Source organism: Pyrus communis, chromosome 2, assembly GCF_963583255.1.
Source record: "Pyrus communis chromosome 2, drPyrComm1.1, whole genome shotgun sequence".
Classification (NCBI taxonomy): Eukaryota; Viridiplantae; Streptophyta; class Magnoliopsida; order Rosales; family Rosaceae; genus Pyrus; species Pyrus communis.
Window position 1 is genome coordinate 20,142,254 of NC_084804.1, and position 18,564 is coordinate 20,160,817.

The 18,564-nt window shown below is 38.3% G+C and overlaps 1 protein-coding gene across 1 annotated transcript; it reads right to left on the minus strand.

The window, feature by feature from the left end:
* Positions 1-15,585: 15,585 nt before the first annotated feature.
* On the minus strand, positions 15,586-18,060 carry LOC137725463 (probable indole-3-acetic acid-amido synthetase GH3.1). The gene is made up of 3 exons (XM_068464153.1): positions 17,548-18,060; positions 17,326-17,427; positions 15,586-17,214 (listed from the first exon to the last, which is right to left on the minus strand). Exons 1-3 carry the CDS (start codon positions 17,862-17,864, stop codon positions 15,828-15,830), a joined length of 1,806 nt encoding a protein of 601 aa, XP_068320254.1. The 5' UTR covers positions 17,865-18,060; the 3' UTR covers positions 15,586-15,827.
* Positions 18,061-18,564: the final 504 nt, after the last annotated feature.

Genomic DNA, 18,564 nt, shown 5'->3' on the forward strand with positions numbered 1-18,564 from the left:
GAGATCATACCTAAACATGCTTATTAACTCCAGAAATTGCTTCCTTTGAAATACATATATGTGAGTGTTCATTTTTATGTTTACATCAATCTTCTCACATATACCTAGTGTAGGGTGTGTAGTCGGAAAATCTGTGTGAAAAACGAGAGTATATCTTGTAAGGATTTGAGCAAATTCTCTAAGGCATGTTACTACATTCGAAATGTGTTTTAAATGCTTAATTGTGAACTAGTATGTGGTGACTATGATTAAAAATGTACTTAAGTGTAGAGATGGCTAAAATCTGTGGGAATAATGATTTTTAACTTGTTATGTGCATTGGAAATCCGTGAGACGATTGTTGGAAGGTGTAGGTGGTGTTTTGTTCGTTTTGTCTAGTTTCGTGTTCTTTTGTTGTTTTGTTTTGCTCGAGGACTAGCAAAAGATAAGTGTGGGGGTATTTGATAGGAGCATATTTAGGCGACTTACTTTGCTTGTTCTCGTGCATTTACGTTGTGTTTCTTTAGTTATTTTAGTCCTTTATGCTTCTTTTGTGTGTTTTCAGGATAATAAGACGTGTTTGACGAAAGGATGCATTGTGGAGTGTTTTGGAGCACTATTGGGCTAAGGATGGATAGCTTATACTTGGAGCCCAAGTGTTGGATGAAATTGAAGGCCTTGTATACACTTGAAGACACAAAACAATGGCCCTAACCCAATCACATAACACCTTGCCATGGGCTTAACACAAACACCATTCCTTGCCATGCAAGGATGAGCAATTTGGGTCCATTTCATGTACTTAAACTCTAGCCCAATCCACAATCACTTCAAAGCCATGCAAAACCTTTCAACACCCTTTAATCATTCCCCTTTAAGTTATCATTTTATTTCCTAACCCTACATGCATTATTTATTAGCATCTTCACATGCATTCACACACACTTTACACATTCAAACACTAGCCAAAACCGTGAGCTCCCATTCCCTTATGCCATTTTCAGATTTCCACCCACTAACCTAGTCATCAACACATGCATTCACTTCATCATTACACCACCACTCATTCTTTAATCCACATGCACATTCAATCATTCACTCAAGCACCCTTGTGCCATGTTTCCCCCTTTGTTGCCACCCATCACATGCATCATCATCAAACAAACAAGTCTATGCCGTGACCTTCCTAGCCATTTCCAGCCTTTCCCTTTGTATTTCACATGCATTCCATACTTCTCCTAGCTGTTTTCCATCATTATTTCAGCCACCATTCACTCTTTAATCCACATGCATTCACACACACTTCACACAAACAACATTCACATGCAAACACAAGCTTTAACCAACAAACAAAACAGCCAACACATGCACCAAAACACTTTGCCGTGGGCACCATTCCACATTCCAGCTTTCCCTTTCATTTCCAGCTCTAACTCTTCATCATTGCAGCCACAAACACCTTAAACAAACAGCCATATACATCTCCACTCCTCCTATAAATACCCTTGCATTCCCATCACCTAGGGACATCTCATCTCATTCACAACACAACACACCACACAAATACACATCCATTGCCGTGCATATCCTTCCAATCTGTGCAGTTTTTATCCTCCATTTCAGCCACTATCCAACCACTTCCCATCCCTCCAAAACACTTCACATAATCCCCAAAGCTCACCTTAGACCTTGTGCCACAACAACGAGGAAGAGAAAAGTGCCTAAACGTTCATACAATTCAAGTTTGAGTTGTTGGAATGTTTAGGTGTTTCTTTGATTTCAATGTTTGAATTCAATTTTCTTTGTTTTGTAATGGAAGAGAAGAGTGCCTAAACGTTCATACAATTCAAGTTTGAGTTGTTGGAATGTTTAGTTGTTTCTTTGATTTCAAGGTTATGAGGAACTAAACCCCCTTTAGCTAGGGGGTGATTCGAAACTATGTTTATATTTGCAATATGAATTGATTACTTTTGGTTGGAATTTCATAAGTTGTGGATTCAATTCGTTTAACTGTTTGATTGATAACTTATTTATGTATGTTCATTGAGATTGCAAGCTTAATTTTCATGCATGAATATGACGCTAGAATATAAGTGAGTTTCACCTAATCGTTATGAACTTATATTCACAAGTAGTGGAGGTTGCTTATAAACAATCGCGTTAAACGAATTCTTGGCATAAGTTTCATGCGTATTCCATAGTAACGAATGCCTCGTCAACACTTATAATTTTCATTGAACTTAATGATCTTTGTTGAATGTCTCTATCATGCGTATTCCATAGTTAGGGACTTTGATTAAGAATAATTTGGTTGTAATGCGTATTCCATTCAATCCAACGAATTTAGGGAAATCTGAAAGTTAATTTAAGCGGACCTAATTAACTTGGAGCATTGAGTTTCACAACTTATCGAAAGACCAACTGAGAATCAATATTGTATGCAAGTGTAAAATGTGTGGAGAAGAACCCCTTGGCTATTCCATCATCCATATTTTCATCACATTCATATTTACATTTTGCCTTTAATTATATTCTGTCCATTTAATTTAATATCGTCCAAACACATTTTCCCCATATTTCGTTGAGTCTTAATCATTCGTATTTGTTTTATTTTTGTATCTTTATGCTTTTGGAGTCATAAACAGTTTCAAATTCGTCTAAATCAAGTTCTAGTTTCTATTTGAGTCAGTTTGATTGTTTTAGGCAGTTTGAGTTTCTCAAAAGCCATTCTGAGTCATAGTAGTCTTGTTAAGAGTATTTACATTTAGTTTTTGTGTATTAAAGTCAATTCAAATTAGATTAGCACCCCTAGTTAATCCCCGGTTAGAACGATCCCTACTTACATCATTACTACAATTGTCACAAATAGGGTTTAGTTTGTGTGCGTATAAAATAACGCATCAGGAAGTCAATAGAATGGCACATGTTGTTGGTTCTTCTAGCTCAAACAATATCAAGTCTATCTCAAGGAGCCATCAAAGTGGTTCAGATAAATGTCTAGCTACTCACTGTTCTCCTTTTGTTCCAAAATTAGACGTTTGGTATTTTGATGGTCGTTGCTCATGTCATATGTTAGGAAATAAAGATGTTTTCTTGTCACTTGTACAGAATAATGGCAATGTTATTGAGTTTGGCGTTGGACACATGTCTCAGATTAATAGAAATGGGGTAGTCAAGATTCCTTGTCTTCCTCAACTTGAAGATGTCTATTATGTGGCTTAATTGACTACAAACCTACTTAGCATTAGCTAGCTTTGTGATGATTTTGCCGATGGAGTCTGTTTCTCCAAGAATGGTTGCAGAGTGGTTGATAAGAAGGGAGAGAACATGCTTATTGTCCCAAGATCAAAGAAAAATTGCTACACTCTTGTGGTTCCTAAAAATAGTGAATGGTCATTGTGGGGTAAAAAAACTGATGAACATTTGATCACAAGTAGGCTGCCACTGCTCTTCTTCTTTGAATGCCACTTATGTGAATCTCTTAATGTAGAAAAGCACTCTATGATGTCTCATATGGAAGTCACCTACTCTGAAATTCACAAAACTCCAGATCTGGTTGAAATGATCTCAAATGACCAAAATCTAATGGTGTTTCCTGGGAAGATAATGACAATCTCAATTACTTGTTGCATAGAAAACCAAAGGTATTTTTCTCTCTGTCATACTATTGCAAATTGCGACCTTGTTTTGTTTTATTGTGATATTTTGTTGTGGATGTTGTATATATTGAATAATCTTGGTGTGAAATGTTTTCCTATTTGCTTTTGATGTGATCTTGTGTGTAACATTGATGTTTGGATGAATCTCGTTCAACAATTGTCAACAAATTGTTTTGAAACTGAATCTCATTTCCTTGATGAAGTGTTAGAAAGAATGACAAGTGCTTTAATCTTAGTGCCACTTAAGAAACAGCTAGTTAACTATCTCACAAGTACTTAAGAAACAGCTAGTTAACTGTCTCACAAGTACTCTTGTCTATCGAGGAGATAAAAATCTTCGATGGTTTGTTGTCCTTTGTGCAATCAATTGAACAGGTTAAATAGCTATGCTTCAATTTTAATTGTTGCATACGTAGTTTTTATTGTTGTTTGTGACTAGACAAACATCTTATCAGTTTTTTCATCTCTTAATTGTCATACATGGGTTATTTTTTGTGGATCAACCTTGAATAATATTACCACTATGATGTCAAAGGTTCTCCCTAGTATGGCTAATAGTCTCTAAAAAAAAATTCTTTATTCAGCAAAAACTTATGTTGATTTTGGGGTTAGGCTTAGGGTTTAGGGTTTAGAGTTTAGGGGTTTAGGTGACTTTATTTACTCCATAAATTGAGTTTAAGTATTAATTCCAGTGCAAAACACCACCTGTTTTATTTCATGCTCAATGCTTCACAGAAGAAAAATCATTGATTTGAGCCTCAATATCACAAAACATACTGAATTTGTCAAAAAGGTAATCTCAATAATTCATCCTTACAAATATGTTCTCACATGCAATGTCATGATTCAATTAAATCATTCCCATTTGTCATAAAAAGTTCAAAAGTGTATTGGAGTGCTTCAAATACATCTTGCACCAACCATATCAAATGACTTGGGTTTCTTACTTCCATATGCCACCTCAAAGTTCCATTTGGCTTTGGCTTCCTTTGTGTGTGGTTTTGTGTCTTGCTCCTTACCTCAATTTGGGTTTCAAGTGTTGTTTCTTAAACTTAATGGATTATTAAAAGTTTGGTTAGCTTTCAAATTAACCTTGAGCTTAGTGGAATGAAGTTATGATTCTCCAATTCCATTCCCATATCTTGATACATCATGGTTGCTGTATGAACTTATGTTAACCTATGATTTACTGTTCATGTATGACTTTGAAGACCTATGTCTATAGCAATGCATATCATATTTCCTTTCAAGTCTCTAATGAAATTTAGTTCATTTGATTGGAAGCATAGATGTTAAAGCTGTTTTCATATGTGATTATCTGTGATGAATATCTAATTAGCAGTAGCATAATGGTGCTAAGATTGTGCTAGTCTTGTGTGTTCTTTGTTGGTCTTAGGTGTGAAATTCCCTGTGATTATTGCGGTTGGAACAAAATTATTTTCAAATTGGGTGTTTTTTTTCCTATCCTTTTTCGTTGGCACTTGTCAGAAAAAGGGTTGTTCATTAAGGGTATTTCTGTCTTTGCACTTTATGTTTTAACCCTCCAATCTAAACCATTGATATCATCTCTACGGTCCAGATTAATCTCACAGTGTCTTAGGCAGTTACCAACCTTACTAGGTTTTTTACATTTACCCTCATTTGTGCCGTTAGTTTTCGTCCCTGTAGCCTATCTTCTCTCAATTTTCAATCAATTCCGCAAAGATTCTTTTACCCACCATGTCTTCGAGTCGGCTATCACTTTGTCTCACCAGTTTTCAATCTTGTCGATAAACTCGCTCTTAAACTGTGAGAGATGCTGCAGACGAAACCATAAATGAATCTCCCCCTACTTTTCCCACCACTCATGCCAAGAAGTTCTTTGAAACCATGGCAGCGCTACAAGTGGTCTTTGAACAAAGAATTGTCTGGGACGATCTTCCAATTGAGGATGCAATCCTCTCTGATAATCTTATGAAGAGATACAAACTCCATAAGGTAAACTCTCATTCTCCCATGTTCAATCTCACTGTTGTTCAAGAATTCTATGCAAGTGTATCCTCTAAGTTCCCAGATTTGGGAGGGGAAGCTTATGTCCGATGAGTATTAGTTCATTTTGATGCTTCTACGATTTGTTCAATTCTTGGTCTTGAACCTTTTTTGGCTTCTAGCATATCTAGTTTTAATTTGCTCACATACCACTATGACATGAATGCCTATCATAGAGAAGCTTACATTGATCCTTCCATCTCCTTGTCTAAAGGTCAAGCATCAAAGTCCCAGCTTAAGCCCTTTTATAGGAGTTGGTCTGATTTCCTTTGTACAAATATCATAGGTTCTTCGAACAATAGGAATCCTACTCTAGAATCTGCAAGAATTTTGTTCGCCATGTTAACCTTGTCTAATGTTCCCTTTGTTGGAGATATGCCCTGAAAGTCAATCTTTAGAAGAAACCTTTCAGGACAATGTTTGTATGTATAGATAACTCTAATACAGTAAAAGGGCAAAGTTACTCATTAGGACTATCTCAATAAACGATATACGTCCAAAATAGTGAATCCATGGATAATGGATCGATGGAAGAAGTAGTCTAATCATGTTACACTGCATAGACCTTCTTCACATAACCAAACGTCCAAAAGGTTCCTGGTCATAGGATTGTCAGAGGGACACTAACATAGACCAGTACATACTATGTCCCCTTCGAATGGGAAGGATGGAAAGTCTCAAGCCATTTGTGTAGTGACACTAAGTATGTAGGTGCTCATTAAGGGAATGAGTTCACTTAACACAATCAAACGGGAATACTAGCATGGAGGTGTACTTACGTGTCAAGCAAGTAACTATACTGATTGGAATAATGTAAGTAATCCTTTGACCTGAGACATCATAGTTGTCTTAGGGATACGTTGCTGATCATTTGATAATGAGACGTGACCACATCTCATCTTGGATTTTTTCTATGCATTGTTGGAGTCAGTGATTTATTCTCAGAGGCATGTGAATGATCAACAATGGATCTTTAATCCTCGTTATTAGAGGAAGAATACTCTAAAGATATGATTTGGGAATCTTCGGCCGAAGTATCGAGTGTAATGATGGAAGGTGTTCCTATACGACTCAATTGAATCATATAACTAGTATAATCACATTAGGGGTTTGACATTAAGTATCCATACCCTAGTAACGTGATTGTGAGTATTGTATAAGAGAAGGAAATTACATTGTAATTCCAACTGAATAGGTTCTCCGACCAAATTCTATATTAGCTTGGGTAACGATGATATATGATTAGATGTCACTTATGGCTTGTGGGTTCTTCTAGATGATTAAATAAGTAGTCATCAAAGAAGAAGGAGAATTAAAAGTAAGTTTTAATTCACTGAGTGATTGGATAAATACTAATCAATTGGATTGGTACCAATCACCTCATTGCCTCGCTAATTAGAACCTAAAACAATTGTAAACCGATACACTCTTGTAATGAGACAACTAAAGGATGATGGAATTAATAAATTGAATTAATTAAGTGCTATGATTAATTAGAAAGTCTAAAGAAATCATAGAAGTGATGGAAGATCGTTTCGGGCTTAAAGAAAGGTTCGGGTTCATTCAGGCCCATTGGGCTTTTTTTTTCAGGCATAGGATGACTTGAAATGATAAAAACCCAAAGTCCACACCTACACTAAGGGGCCGGCCACAGATGAGGAAAGAAAAGAAAGAAAGCGTCAATTAATTGACTTACTTCTTTTACCTTTATAAAGAGAGTTGAATGAAAGGTTTCATAAGGGCTTTTTGTGTGAACTTTTCAACAAGAGAAAAACAAGTCTTTCTCTCTCTCTACACACATTCATAGCGGCCACCAAGAGGGGAAATAGCTAATCATGTCTTCTTCTTTTGGTTATTCCAACATCTATCTCACTACACTAGTAGGTGTGGATCTTTAGAGGTCTTCTACTTTGGAAACTAGAGGAGAATCAAAGGAGTTCCAAATCTACCAAGGTGGAGGAAATAAGGAGGGAGGCTAGACTCAAGGAGTTCCAAGAATAAAGAGCTTGGAGGTGGTCCATCCTTGGTCTAAAGTCTAGATCAAGAGGTATAAAACTCAACCTTCACTTTGTTCTTCCATATTCTGATTGATGCATCATATATGAACCTATGCTTCTTGAAGGGGATTTTCATGAATATAGTTTTGATAATATGTGATAATATGCTTCCGTTGCTTATGTATATAAATTTAGAATTGTATATGCATGCTAGTCACTAGATCCCACTATAAATCTCATCATTTCCCTTCACCCTTTGGTTACCTAATCTTTAAATCAATTCTTTCCAAAACCAAGAGTCCTGGAAAACAACAAAAGGGTTCCACTATTCATCCATAGCTTATTACACACTTGTGTCAGCGTGTGGATGTTTTAACTCATCCTGGTGATGTGTGTTTGCAATGTACCAAAGAATTAAGCAAAGGTCTCATGAATCTAAGTGACGTGATATGTGCCGTAGGTCATACCACCAAATATCTCACAAGAAAGAAAATTTTCCTTCTTAGAATTTGAGCTGAAGTCATTCCAAAAACAGTTTGTTGAGTTTAAATCTTCTGTAAGTCACACTGCCTCATCACCTCATGTCAGTCACACCACTCATGCGCAGTCATTGAGTCAGTCTTCCTAAAATCCATCTTTTTTTGTGCCTGAGCCTGCCATACGTCCTTCTAAATTGACTCCTAATCGCTCAATGATTCCTTCATCTTCCATAGTTGTTCCTCAGCCTCAAATTGTGCCATCGTCACCATCATATTTCACTACCATCTCATCTGCCTATTCTCGAGATGTTGTTGCGAAGATGGGTGCAACCTATGTTGCCAAAGGAAAAGGGATTGCTTCTCATGAAACATCAAACTTGTCTTCTCTCCCTATTTTCATGGCCAAGCATATCAGGTTCACGTACTCGGATGATAAGAAGGATGAAGCTGAAGATGATCTTGTAGAAGACCTTGCTGAAGAAACGGAGGTCACTGGTTCACCACTTCACTTGAATGCATCGTCTCAATCCGAGGAGTTCTAGCTTATTGGGGAGTAAGCTTATGGGGAAGTGTCGTTGCAGTGTAGTTTCTTAGGAGAGCACTAATCTTAAGGGAGTTAAATATTTGTTGGTTATTCGAATAGTGGTACTTTCTTTGTAATTGAATCTCTTTTTGTGTTGTATCTTGTTATGCTACTCTCGGCTTAGTTTTTGTTGGCTATCCTAAACAAATGGGTGAGTTGAACAGATTTCATTGACATGCTCCTATGTTTTTAATATTTTGGTACTGAGAATTGTACCTTGTGCTTAAACTTCTTTGATGTCTTTGTTGTTGGTTCTTATGTACTTCATTTGTGGTTGGATATTTATTTGATGAGCTTAATTAACATATCCATTTCTTCTATTTAATGAAAATGGCATCTCATTCATTTTACATCCTTTGTCCTTGCCATGAAAAAATGGGGGAGAACTAAAATTTGAAAACTTTGTATTGTGTTGCAATCATGTACAATGCTAAACAATTTACTTCCGTGCAATTTCTTCGACCATGATAACTTTTCACTTGTTCTTTGTCAGCAGTACTTCATTGTAGGATTCGTCCTTTTGTTTTCTCTTGAGTGAGGTTGGGTGATTTTAGTTAAAGGGATTGGGTTATTTTGTCAAGGGAATCCAAAGAGGGAGAGTGTGAAGTCTAGTTTTTAGTGTTTGGCTTCCTTTGTCAAAAGTTGTAAATTGTACCACACATGCTCTAGTTAGATTTAGGTTAAAATGCCACTTTTGGGATCATACTGATGGAAATATCTCTTCAAGAGCTAAACTTCTTACATCAAAGGTTTGTTCATTCATATGCATTTCATGTCATTATTTCCAGTTCATTCTATCTAATGGTTTTGTCTCCTCAAAACTATTCGCTGCTATCATGCGGGTTGGGTACACACTTTAAGACAACCCATATGGGACATCTAACAGCTTTTTCTTGAAAATGGTTTTTTAACCCTAGATCTTTCCAGATTGCTTTGGTACATGACACGTGGCTTTTTTTTTTGGTCCCCTTTCTTGTCTGAATCAAGCCCTCTATATAAGCTTCATCTAGGATTTCATTTCAATTTGGCTAGGAGAATTTAATTTTCTTAAAAAGATTGATTTCAGCTTGGAGCTGCCCTTTGGTTCTCACTTGAAAACCCTAGCCACAAAATCACACCATGCACTAAACACCCACATCACTGCATATTAGGGTAGCATTGTTTTTGTGATTTTCATCTTTGTTTCAAGTCAAGTTTTTATAAGTTTCAAATCTTTGAGCTAACCTCTTTTTGGATTCGTGTCAGTTTCATCTTTCAAGTGTTTGACTGGTGAAACAGACTAGACGACGAATCCAGATTTGTATCAACTTCATCATAATGTCATTTCCATAAGTTGATTGGTTCTCGGTGTTACAAGGTGAAAAGCTCAGGAAACGCTGCCACTTCGTGAAGACCGAAGGAGTTTATCTCGTGAAAGACAAGGTTGCACAAAGGTACATGAAGGAAAAATTTTGTCCTAACCAAGAACATGTGAGAACATTTGAACACATAAGCAAACTAATAACACCTTAAAGTAGCCATGCATTTAAAAACAATTTTAAAACCTATGACTTTCAAAGCCTAGTGAATGGTGAACCACAAAACTCTTTAAGAACATTAAGGAGAATAAATGATTTTAAGATTCATTACCCTTGAAGCTCATCCTTGTTTACACAAGGGATTGACCCAAGTGGAGGGCCTTCAAGTCACCTCCTAGCTCCTTAGATCTTCCTTGTGATTTTCTTCCTTTTGATACTCTTTTGCTTCTTGAGGATGTGAGGAAAGGATGTCCAAGAATACCAAAGGTTTGGGGTCTCTAAGTCTCCACACCAAGGATGAAGTATGAAGATGAAATGGATGACTTAGAGGAAGGAAGATTGCTAGCTATTTTCCTCTAAGTCTGCTGACCTCTTTGGAAGACAAAGAGAGAAAGAGTTTTTCTCTTTTGCCTCAAAGAAAACCTTTGTGAGAGAATGGCTATAAAGATGCCTTTATACCACCTCACATGTGAGTGGCAAACTTGCAATTAACCCAAGTTTGTTACCACTCACCCTATGGCCAGTTTTGACTTTGTATTTGGGTTAATTTGCATTTAGTTTTAGTTGTCACACAACTTAAACTTAATGGGCCTTGTGGACCAAAACCCTTTTGGGCCCTGAGACCCGAAACTAACTTGAAAGCCCAATACGAACCTTTCATATAATTATTGAACTGATTAATTAATCTTGACCATTCTCAATTAAACCATTTAATTGCTTATCCATCTCATTTATATTTCTTCACTTTCATCCTTACTCGATATACAATTCATTAGGTTCCAATTAGCGAAGCACTGGGCGATTGTTACTCTTAACAATCGATTGTGAATTAAAACTACATTTCCATTCTCCCTTTGACGAAGATTAGTGTTTTCTAACCTTCAGGGCTTCCACAAACAATGAGTGACACCTAGCAGTATGTCATGGCTACCCAAGCTAAGTGGAAGTGGTTGGAGAACCTATCCAGTTACAATTACAATGTTATACGGTCCTTCTCTAATACAATACTCTTAATCATATTCTTTAAGTGATTGTTTGTTTTATGTCTACTATCCAATGTGATATTTCTCTATATGATTCAATTGAATATGATTTGGAACAAACTTCCTAAGTCATATTCGTATGCTTTGGCCAAAGACTCCCGAATCATATCTCAGAGTATTCTCCCTCCACCATGGAAGGTTAGAGATCCCTTGTTGTGCATTCATATGCCTACATGACTAGATAGCTTGACCCTAACAATGTCGTGGACACTCTCGATGGAATGCCTTTGACATGATCAAAGATCAAGGACCTAACCATTAGACATCTATGATGCCTCAGGTCAAAGGACTTCTTTTCATATTGCAACTTACGAGTTCTTACATGACATGTATGTTTGAACTCTCTTTTGATCGTTGTTTAGTGTACTCAATTACCTTTTGAACGCCTATGTGTTTGTCTCAGTGTCCAACACTAAATTACTTGAGACTAGTCATACTCACGCTTAAGTTAACATAACACATACTAACCTTAGCGGATTGTCAATGCCCAATTGGCAATCCTATGGCTAGGAACGTTTTAAGAATGAACATAAGAGAAAGGTATCGTTAATCTAAGTTACTTAGATCACTTCTCTCTTAGATTAAATACATTCCTTGGATTCCCTTATTGCTTAAACACATAATACAATAAATAGTGATTAACAATAAGTTTTGCCCTTCATTAAACATATAATAGTTTAACACAATAAGTATTCCAAAAACTATTACATCAAATGAGTGGCTTTGTGGGCATACTTCCAACAGTACAAGCAGCTCCATAGATAGGGATCTAAGAATTAAGCTTGTGTGGTTACTTTGTAAGAATCTTGATTTCACTAGTGAATTGGACTCAATGGAGAGTCCCTGGTTTTTTAACTTAGAGGTGGGTTTTTTCGACCAAAAACATTCCATGCAATTTATTGCTTTATTAGTTTACTTATCTTCCTTTTGGTTGTGATATATGCTCTTCATTATCCACAAATAGATAAGTCCTTGCAACTAAGCTTGTCAGTATTAAAATGTACACTAAACTGGACCTTAGTTAACTAGGAACCTTTTAGTAAACTGAACTTCAATTTGACTTCTTTCGTTGCGAGTAAACTAAAATATATGCGCTTAGTTGATGAGTGTTGCTATCTAGTCAGACAAGCACGTATATAATTTTTAAATTGTAGGTTATTCCATTTGGTGCCAATTTCAGGAGTTCGTGGGATGCTAACAGATTTATTCTTTAATCGAACTTAGATGCAACTGAGAGGAAATAAGTTGAGCCGAGAAAATCTAGGCGAAGTCTTCTTAGTAGAATGAGGAAGACATCGTGGAGCTTCGGAGACAATATCAAGAGTACATCACACCTGAATACAACCAAAGAGATTTGAGAAGCTGATGGGGCACTGGTCGTTTACTGAAAGAGATATGAGAAGTTGATTTATCAGTGTCTTCTTCCAGGTCTTATGGGCCGTTGAAGGAGAAAGGCACTTTTATTAATAACGTTCCTCGTGTTAGCCCCTTCAGCTGATCCTGAGAATGCAGTAAATGTTGATGGTGCAGAGTAGTTATTCCTTTATGTTTTACTAGGCCAGAATGGGGGCATGTCCTATTCAACTTGAAAATCTTGCCTTGGTCCGGGCTTTGAATTTTTTTTAACTTTATCTAAGGGTCATTTTCTTGTTGGCGTGCATCTTTGTTGCTGTTTCTATTTGCTCTGCTAAACGTGTCTCCGATTTAGCCAAATTTCCAAAGTAAGCTAACTTTAGAATACTGGGAGACAAGGCAAAACACAGGTAACTTTGTAAGCCCATGACAGAGCACAACAACCCTCATCGATGATGTTGATTTGGAAAAATATCATCTCCCAAACTTAGTGTCCATAAGGGTACACCCATCGTGATATCTAGAGTACCACTTTACTCCAATAGAAGGTATTTGAACCCATGGAGAACCCCTTGATGCATCAGACTTGAGTGTTTCCGATCGGACTACCTTAATTGGCTTGACCAAAGCATTTTCGCATATCTGAGCTCCGTTGGAATAAAATTCCTCCTGAGGATTACTTAGTCTGTATGCCCTATTCAAACCTGTTAACACACGGTGCTGGAAAACATATTTGGCTTATATGCTGGTTTGGGATGGAAGTAGTCGTACTCTGGATCGAAGTTTAGAGACACCCTCGGATGATTTCCAGATCACCCTTTCGACTATTCCTTTGAATGGCATGGAGCCAAGGTTTGAATGTTATAACCCACAACCTTGCTGGTTGCAAAAACTTTCTGGAGGTCGGATGGTGCATTAGACTTCTAGGTCAAGGCGTCATGTGCCGATGCCCGTATTCCACCAATCGTTACTGCGCTTATTACGGTTCGAGTCTCCCAAGCTGCTAACCTTTCAAGATGGACTAGGCTAAGGGAGACTCCTCTAACAGTGTAACTTTGAACTTTTTTAGACATGTAGATATGCGAAGTTTTCAAGGTTGAGGCCCTATTTTGAATGAGCAGGGTTCTTCCTGCATCACAAAAAATGAACGAACAGATGCTCAAAACAAATAAATTTTCTTTATTAATATTTTGGAGCATAATTGATTGACAAGAGGGTGTGATTGAATCCGAAAATAATTACCTACATATCTCTGGGATAGAGAATAAAATCACTGGTGTAATTCTAATAAAAAGATGATTTGATGTAAAAATTCCACCAGGGATCACTTTTGACTACAACCTTATGGAGGGGCGTAAGGAGATGAGTTCTCCACTTGTCTTCACGCAAATGGAGACGTTGCAATTGAGTTCGAAGAAGACTGTCTACATATCTCGAGAAGGAAATCAAACCATGTGTAGTTCGTGTTACCTTTGCCTTTACTTAACCTGGAGATGCTGGCAGGGGATCCACCTTAGGGTAATTGGGATCGAGTTTCTGACGACCGTCTCCCTTGCCTGCTCACTTTTTTCACTGATGTAGTTTATGTTGATGATTGGTTTCTTTGCCGGACGTCGGTCCTCATCGTTAGTGTGCTTGTCGGATCGATCTCCGTCCCCAGGTTCGGCCAAATTTTCTTTTCTTGCTTTGTCCCTAACAAACTACCAGCCCTAATCTAGCAGTCCTTTGATATGATCTCTCAACATTCGACATCCTCTGGTTGCATGATCGGTACTCTTGTGAATCTTAAACAGAACGACGAAACGAAAAGAAAAAAATCGAATGCATGGATAGTCTGCTTTAATCCTATTATATTAGAACATCGATCTAACCTGATTGCTTATGCTAGGATTTAACTCTCCGATTTGAGATTTACACTCCGTTGAGGAGGCCTACTTTGTCAAGCGTTGGTAAAATTAGTGATTAATTTGCCACTTACCATCAAACAACATAAAGGGGTTGTTGACAATATATCATACCTTTAATCTAAATTATCCTTCATTACTTTTTTGATTATCTCCTTTGCTTCCATTGTTCTGATTTTGATCTCAAATCTCAAGTGTAATACGATCGTGTTGATAAGATTCTTGTGGCGAAGCTCTTTGGGTTTAGGTAGCAAATTAAAACAGGTCAACTAATAGTATAATTATGTTGATAATTTCATTTGAATTTGATACAAATTGATGGAATGGGAGATCACTAGTGCTTACCAAAGTCTTCAAGTATATTCCCAAAAGCTTGTCTGCCCAATTGTGGGTCTTACTTATTTAAAAGGGTCTTAGGGTGTAGGCATTCAAATTATTTAAAAACATGTTATCTTAAATGTTTAATATTAACTAATGTGACACATTACATATTAGTTGATTATTGTTTGTATATAAATAATAAGTCATAATTCGATATGTAAACTAATACAATGTTATCACATCGGTTAAGATTTAAAAAATTGAGATATGAATTGGTGCTTCTGAAAAATTTAATCATTTCTTTTTATTAAAATGCAAAAAAAAAATATATATATATATACAATTTTTGTACTTTATAAGTGAAGCAAAGTTCGAACGGTCACATCATGACAAATATTTGGCTTACTAGAAAATGTCATGTTTAAGGATGATGATTTTCACACGTAATTTTACTTCTCATATACTCTTTCAATTGTTGAATAGTTTTTGACACTGTATATGGGGTAAAATAGAATGTGTTAATGTTGTGTGTCATTTAATATATATTCCTTTCACAGTCATTCGTTCATTCTTTCTTATATAATCATATCTTCCACATTCTTTCTTCTATTTACAACACAAAATACGAAATCAGGGGTATGAAAACGAAACAGTAATTAAACTATTCTGATAATTATGTCTTAAGCTTTGGAATTATGTCATGTGATTCATTGGATGGACGATGATCAAAAAGCCACTGACTATGAAAGCCACCATTCATCATCGTCAACAAACGCACATCTTGAAAACATGTTACATTGTTTCCGCAACTCAATTCTGAATTGAACCCCATTACAAAACCTCATATGTCCTAATCCCAACTTACAATTTTTTCTCCATTTAACTTAAAAAAAATAATAATAATAAAAAAGTCCTAACCCATAAAGAAATTTATATAACAGTCACACCTTGCTGACTTTTATTTTTACCGCATCTTCCTTTCAGGAGTCCAGTGCGGCAAAGATGGGCTGATATGCTTGGAAATTACCCTGGAGTCCAGTAACTCCATGATTGGGGTAAAATTCACACACCGCGGTACCTTGTACTGATTAATCGACGCGCCTCTCGAGATCGCGTAGTCCATCAACTCCTCAAACGTGCCGTTCTTCACCACGCGTATCTCTAGCGGCCCGATCGAGTTGTCCGCCACTCGACCCTGCCGATACACCGAGTTAAGTGATTCCTCCATCGTTAGGCAGCACTGGTCCATCACTGAGTCGAAGGATTCGCTCTCTGAGTTCGTCGAGTCCTTCACGAGAAGCTCCCAATAGATCACGTAGTGCCCCGGGATTGTCGTCGTGTCGGCGTGACTCGTGTACTCCACCACGCTAGCGCTAAATTTCTTGAGGAGCTTGGAGGCGTTGTCGACGGCGAGTTGCAACTCTGCTTCGTCGGTCTTGTCCGAGTCGATGCTGAGCAAAACGTTCTTCCTCCTCACGAAGTGGAACTGCGGGGCCGAGTTGTGGAATCCGGTGACTCGGAGGATGTCCCCGACTCTGTATCGGTGAAGCCCGGCGTAGGTGGTGATTACGAGCTCGTACTCTCTTCCGACCTCGACCTCGACGAGGTCAACGAGTCTGGTTCCCGACTCACCGCCGCCACTCACCGAGTTTGGCTCGTAAGGGAGGAACTCGAAATAGGCCATGTTTGGCATTATCGTGTAGGAAACTTCGGAAGGCTTGCACATCGGGTTGAGATTGAGTCCGAAATAACACTCGGACGATGCGTACATCGTACATGCCATGGGCAATCCGCCGCTGTAGTAATCCAACGTCGGAATGTACTGCGCCATCGCGCCAGTCACTATCACGTCCAGATATTTCGTGTTTGGCCATATCCGAGTTAAAATCCCATCCCAATTTTCTTTTCCGCACTGTTTGGACATGAAATCCGCTAGCTCCGGGTCGGGTTCTAAGATCCCGCCTATGCAAGATTTCAAATCCGGGTCAGTTATTTTCGAGCTGAGAGTTCCGGTCCGGATGTCTTCTGCTAGTTGTTGCCAGTTGAGCTGGAGGAACCGTATTGCACGGAGGAGACCGGACGCAAAAACGGCGCCGAGGCGGAGGACCTTTTCGCGCTCGAGGAGGCCGCAGAGCATTTGGGCGTACATGCTCTGGAAGGAGTCCGGGCAAAGGATTGCCTCATTCGGACTCGTGTACACGTTGTACGGGTCGTACGGGCGCGTCTTGAAGTGCTCGCTTTTGTAGTAGCTGGTGAGAACGGGTCGGGCCAAAAGCCCGCCCGGCGTCTTTGTTTCGGACTTCACGAACAGAAAGTATAGGCCCTTTCCTTTGTCCAGCCCGGGCACACAACTGTTCCATTTAAAAAAAATGAGTTTATTAGAAAATGATAAGTTAATTAAATAATAAATAAACAAATTTAAACGTCTATTTTAATTAAATAACTATTTTTAAAATACTTACAGGTTCATGACGGGCATGAGAAGGCTGTATAATAATTGGCGGCGATCCAATTCCTCCTGAATTGTTGGCATCAGCTTCCTCTCTCCAGCTGAAGTCCCAGAACTGTAATTTTCCATAAAAATAAAAAATAAAAAGTCAACAAAATGAATAAATTAATTCAAATATTTTTGTGAATAAAATTATACGGGTGATTAATTAGTTTGTGATTTAGTAATCAATTACCTGGTGAGGAATTCTGAGATGGGATGAGCTGACAAGATGGGAGAGCGATCACCATTGGCAATGCGTTGGATTTCGGGCTGGAGATCCTCGTAGGTAATCACGGGGAGTTTGGACTTGAAGGTTTTGCGGTCGGTGGCGCCGCCGAGTTCGAAGCGCTTAAGGTACTCGGTCTGGGCGTTTCGAGCTAGTATCTCGGACAGCACCCGCTCTTGGACGGCGTCGGCGTTCCGGGTAGTTTCTTCAATGAACTGTAACGCTTTGGCGTCCTTGTCGCAGGCCGGTGGGCCGAGGGGAGAGAGTGAGGAGTCGACAGCCATTTGATGATAAGACTTTGGAGTGGCGAGGGCCGTAAGTTAATTTGAAATGAAGGGCCTTTTGTTGCGTGTTGGTTGTAAACAGAGAGGAGAAGGCAGTGAGGGGAAGAGGAAAGAGAGAGATCGAGGAGGATTGTGTTTGGTGCAGTGGGATTGAGGACCGGGTTTGGAGGGCTTTATAAAGGGGGTGGAGGCCGTGCTGGGAGAGAGGGATGGGGAAGCTGAAAAAGGAAAACGGAGAGCCGTGGAAAATAAAAAAGAAAGGTGGTCTAAGAGAAAAGGAACAAGGGGGGCCCCACAACACGTAGACATGGCCTGAAATGAGGCAGGCATGTGGGGTTAGGTGCCTCCTCTCTCATACTCTGCTGGCATCTGACTCACGTAGTCCTCCTCTCTCCTCCTCAAGGCTGCAGAGAGCAGTAACAACACTAAATTCACATCACATGCATTCAAATTCCAGTATGTATTATATTATTGTGATGTGGAACAGTCCTTGCCCTTTGAATGCTCTTGTTAATTTTGTTTCAAGAAGAACGAAGCTTAATTATTCATTGGAAATTTAGAAGCAATGGTTACAAGAGCATCAAGCAATTAAATTCATAACCCAATCTAATTCATAAATGGGGTCAGTTATATGAATCCTAGAACGTCATCATTCTCGGTTTTGTACCATATCTTTTGTTAGAACTAAGTAGTCCAAGTC

What these genes read in the sequence shown, in the direction of transcription:
- LOC137725463 (XM_068464153.1), bottom strand. Translation starts at nt 17,864, where the DNA reads ATGGCTGTCGACTCCTCACTCTCTCCCCTCGGCCCACCGGCCTGCGAC. An exon ending in ATCTCAGAATTCCTCACCAG is followed by an intron (nt 17,428 to 17,547) that starts GTAATTGATTAC and finishes GGAAAATTACAG; the next exon opens with TTCTGGGACTTCAGCTGGAG. An exon ending in CTCATGCCCGTCATGAACCT is followed by an intron (nt 17,215 to 17,325) that starts GTAAGTATTTTA and finishes TAAATGGAACAG; the next exon opens with TTGTGTGCCCGGGCTGGACA.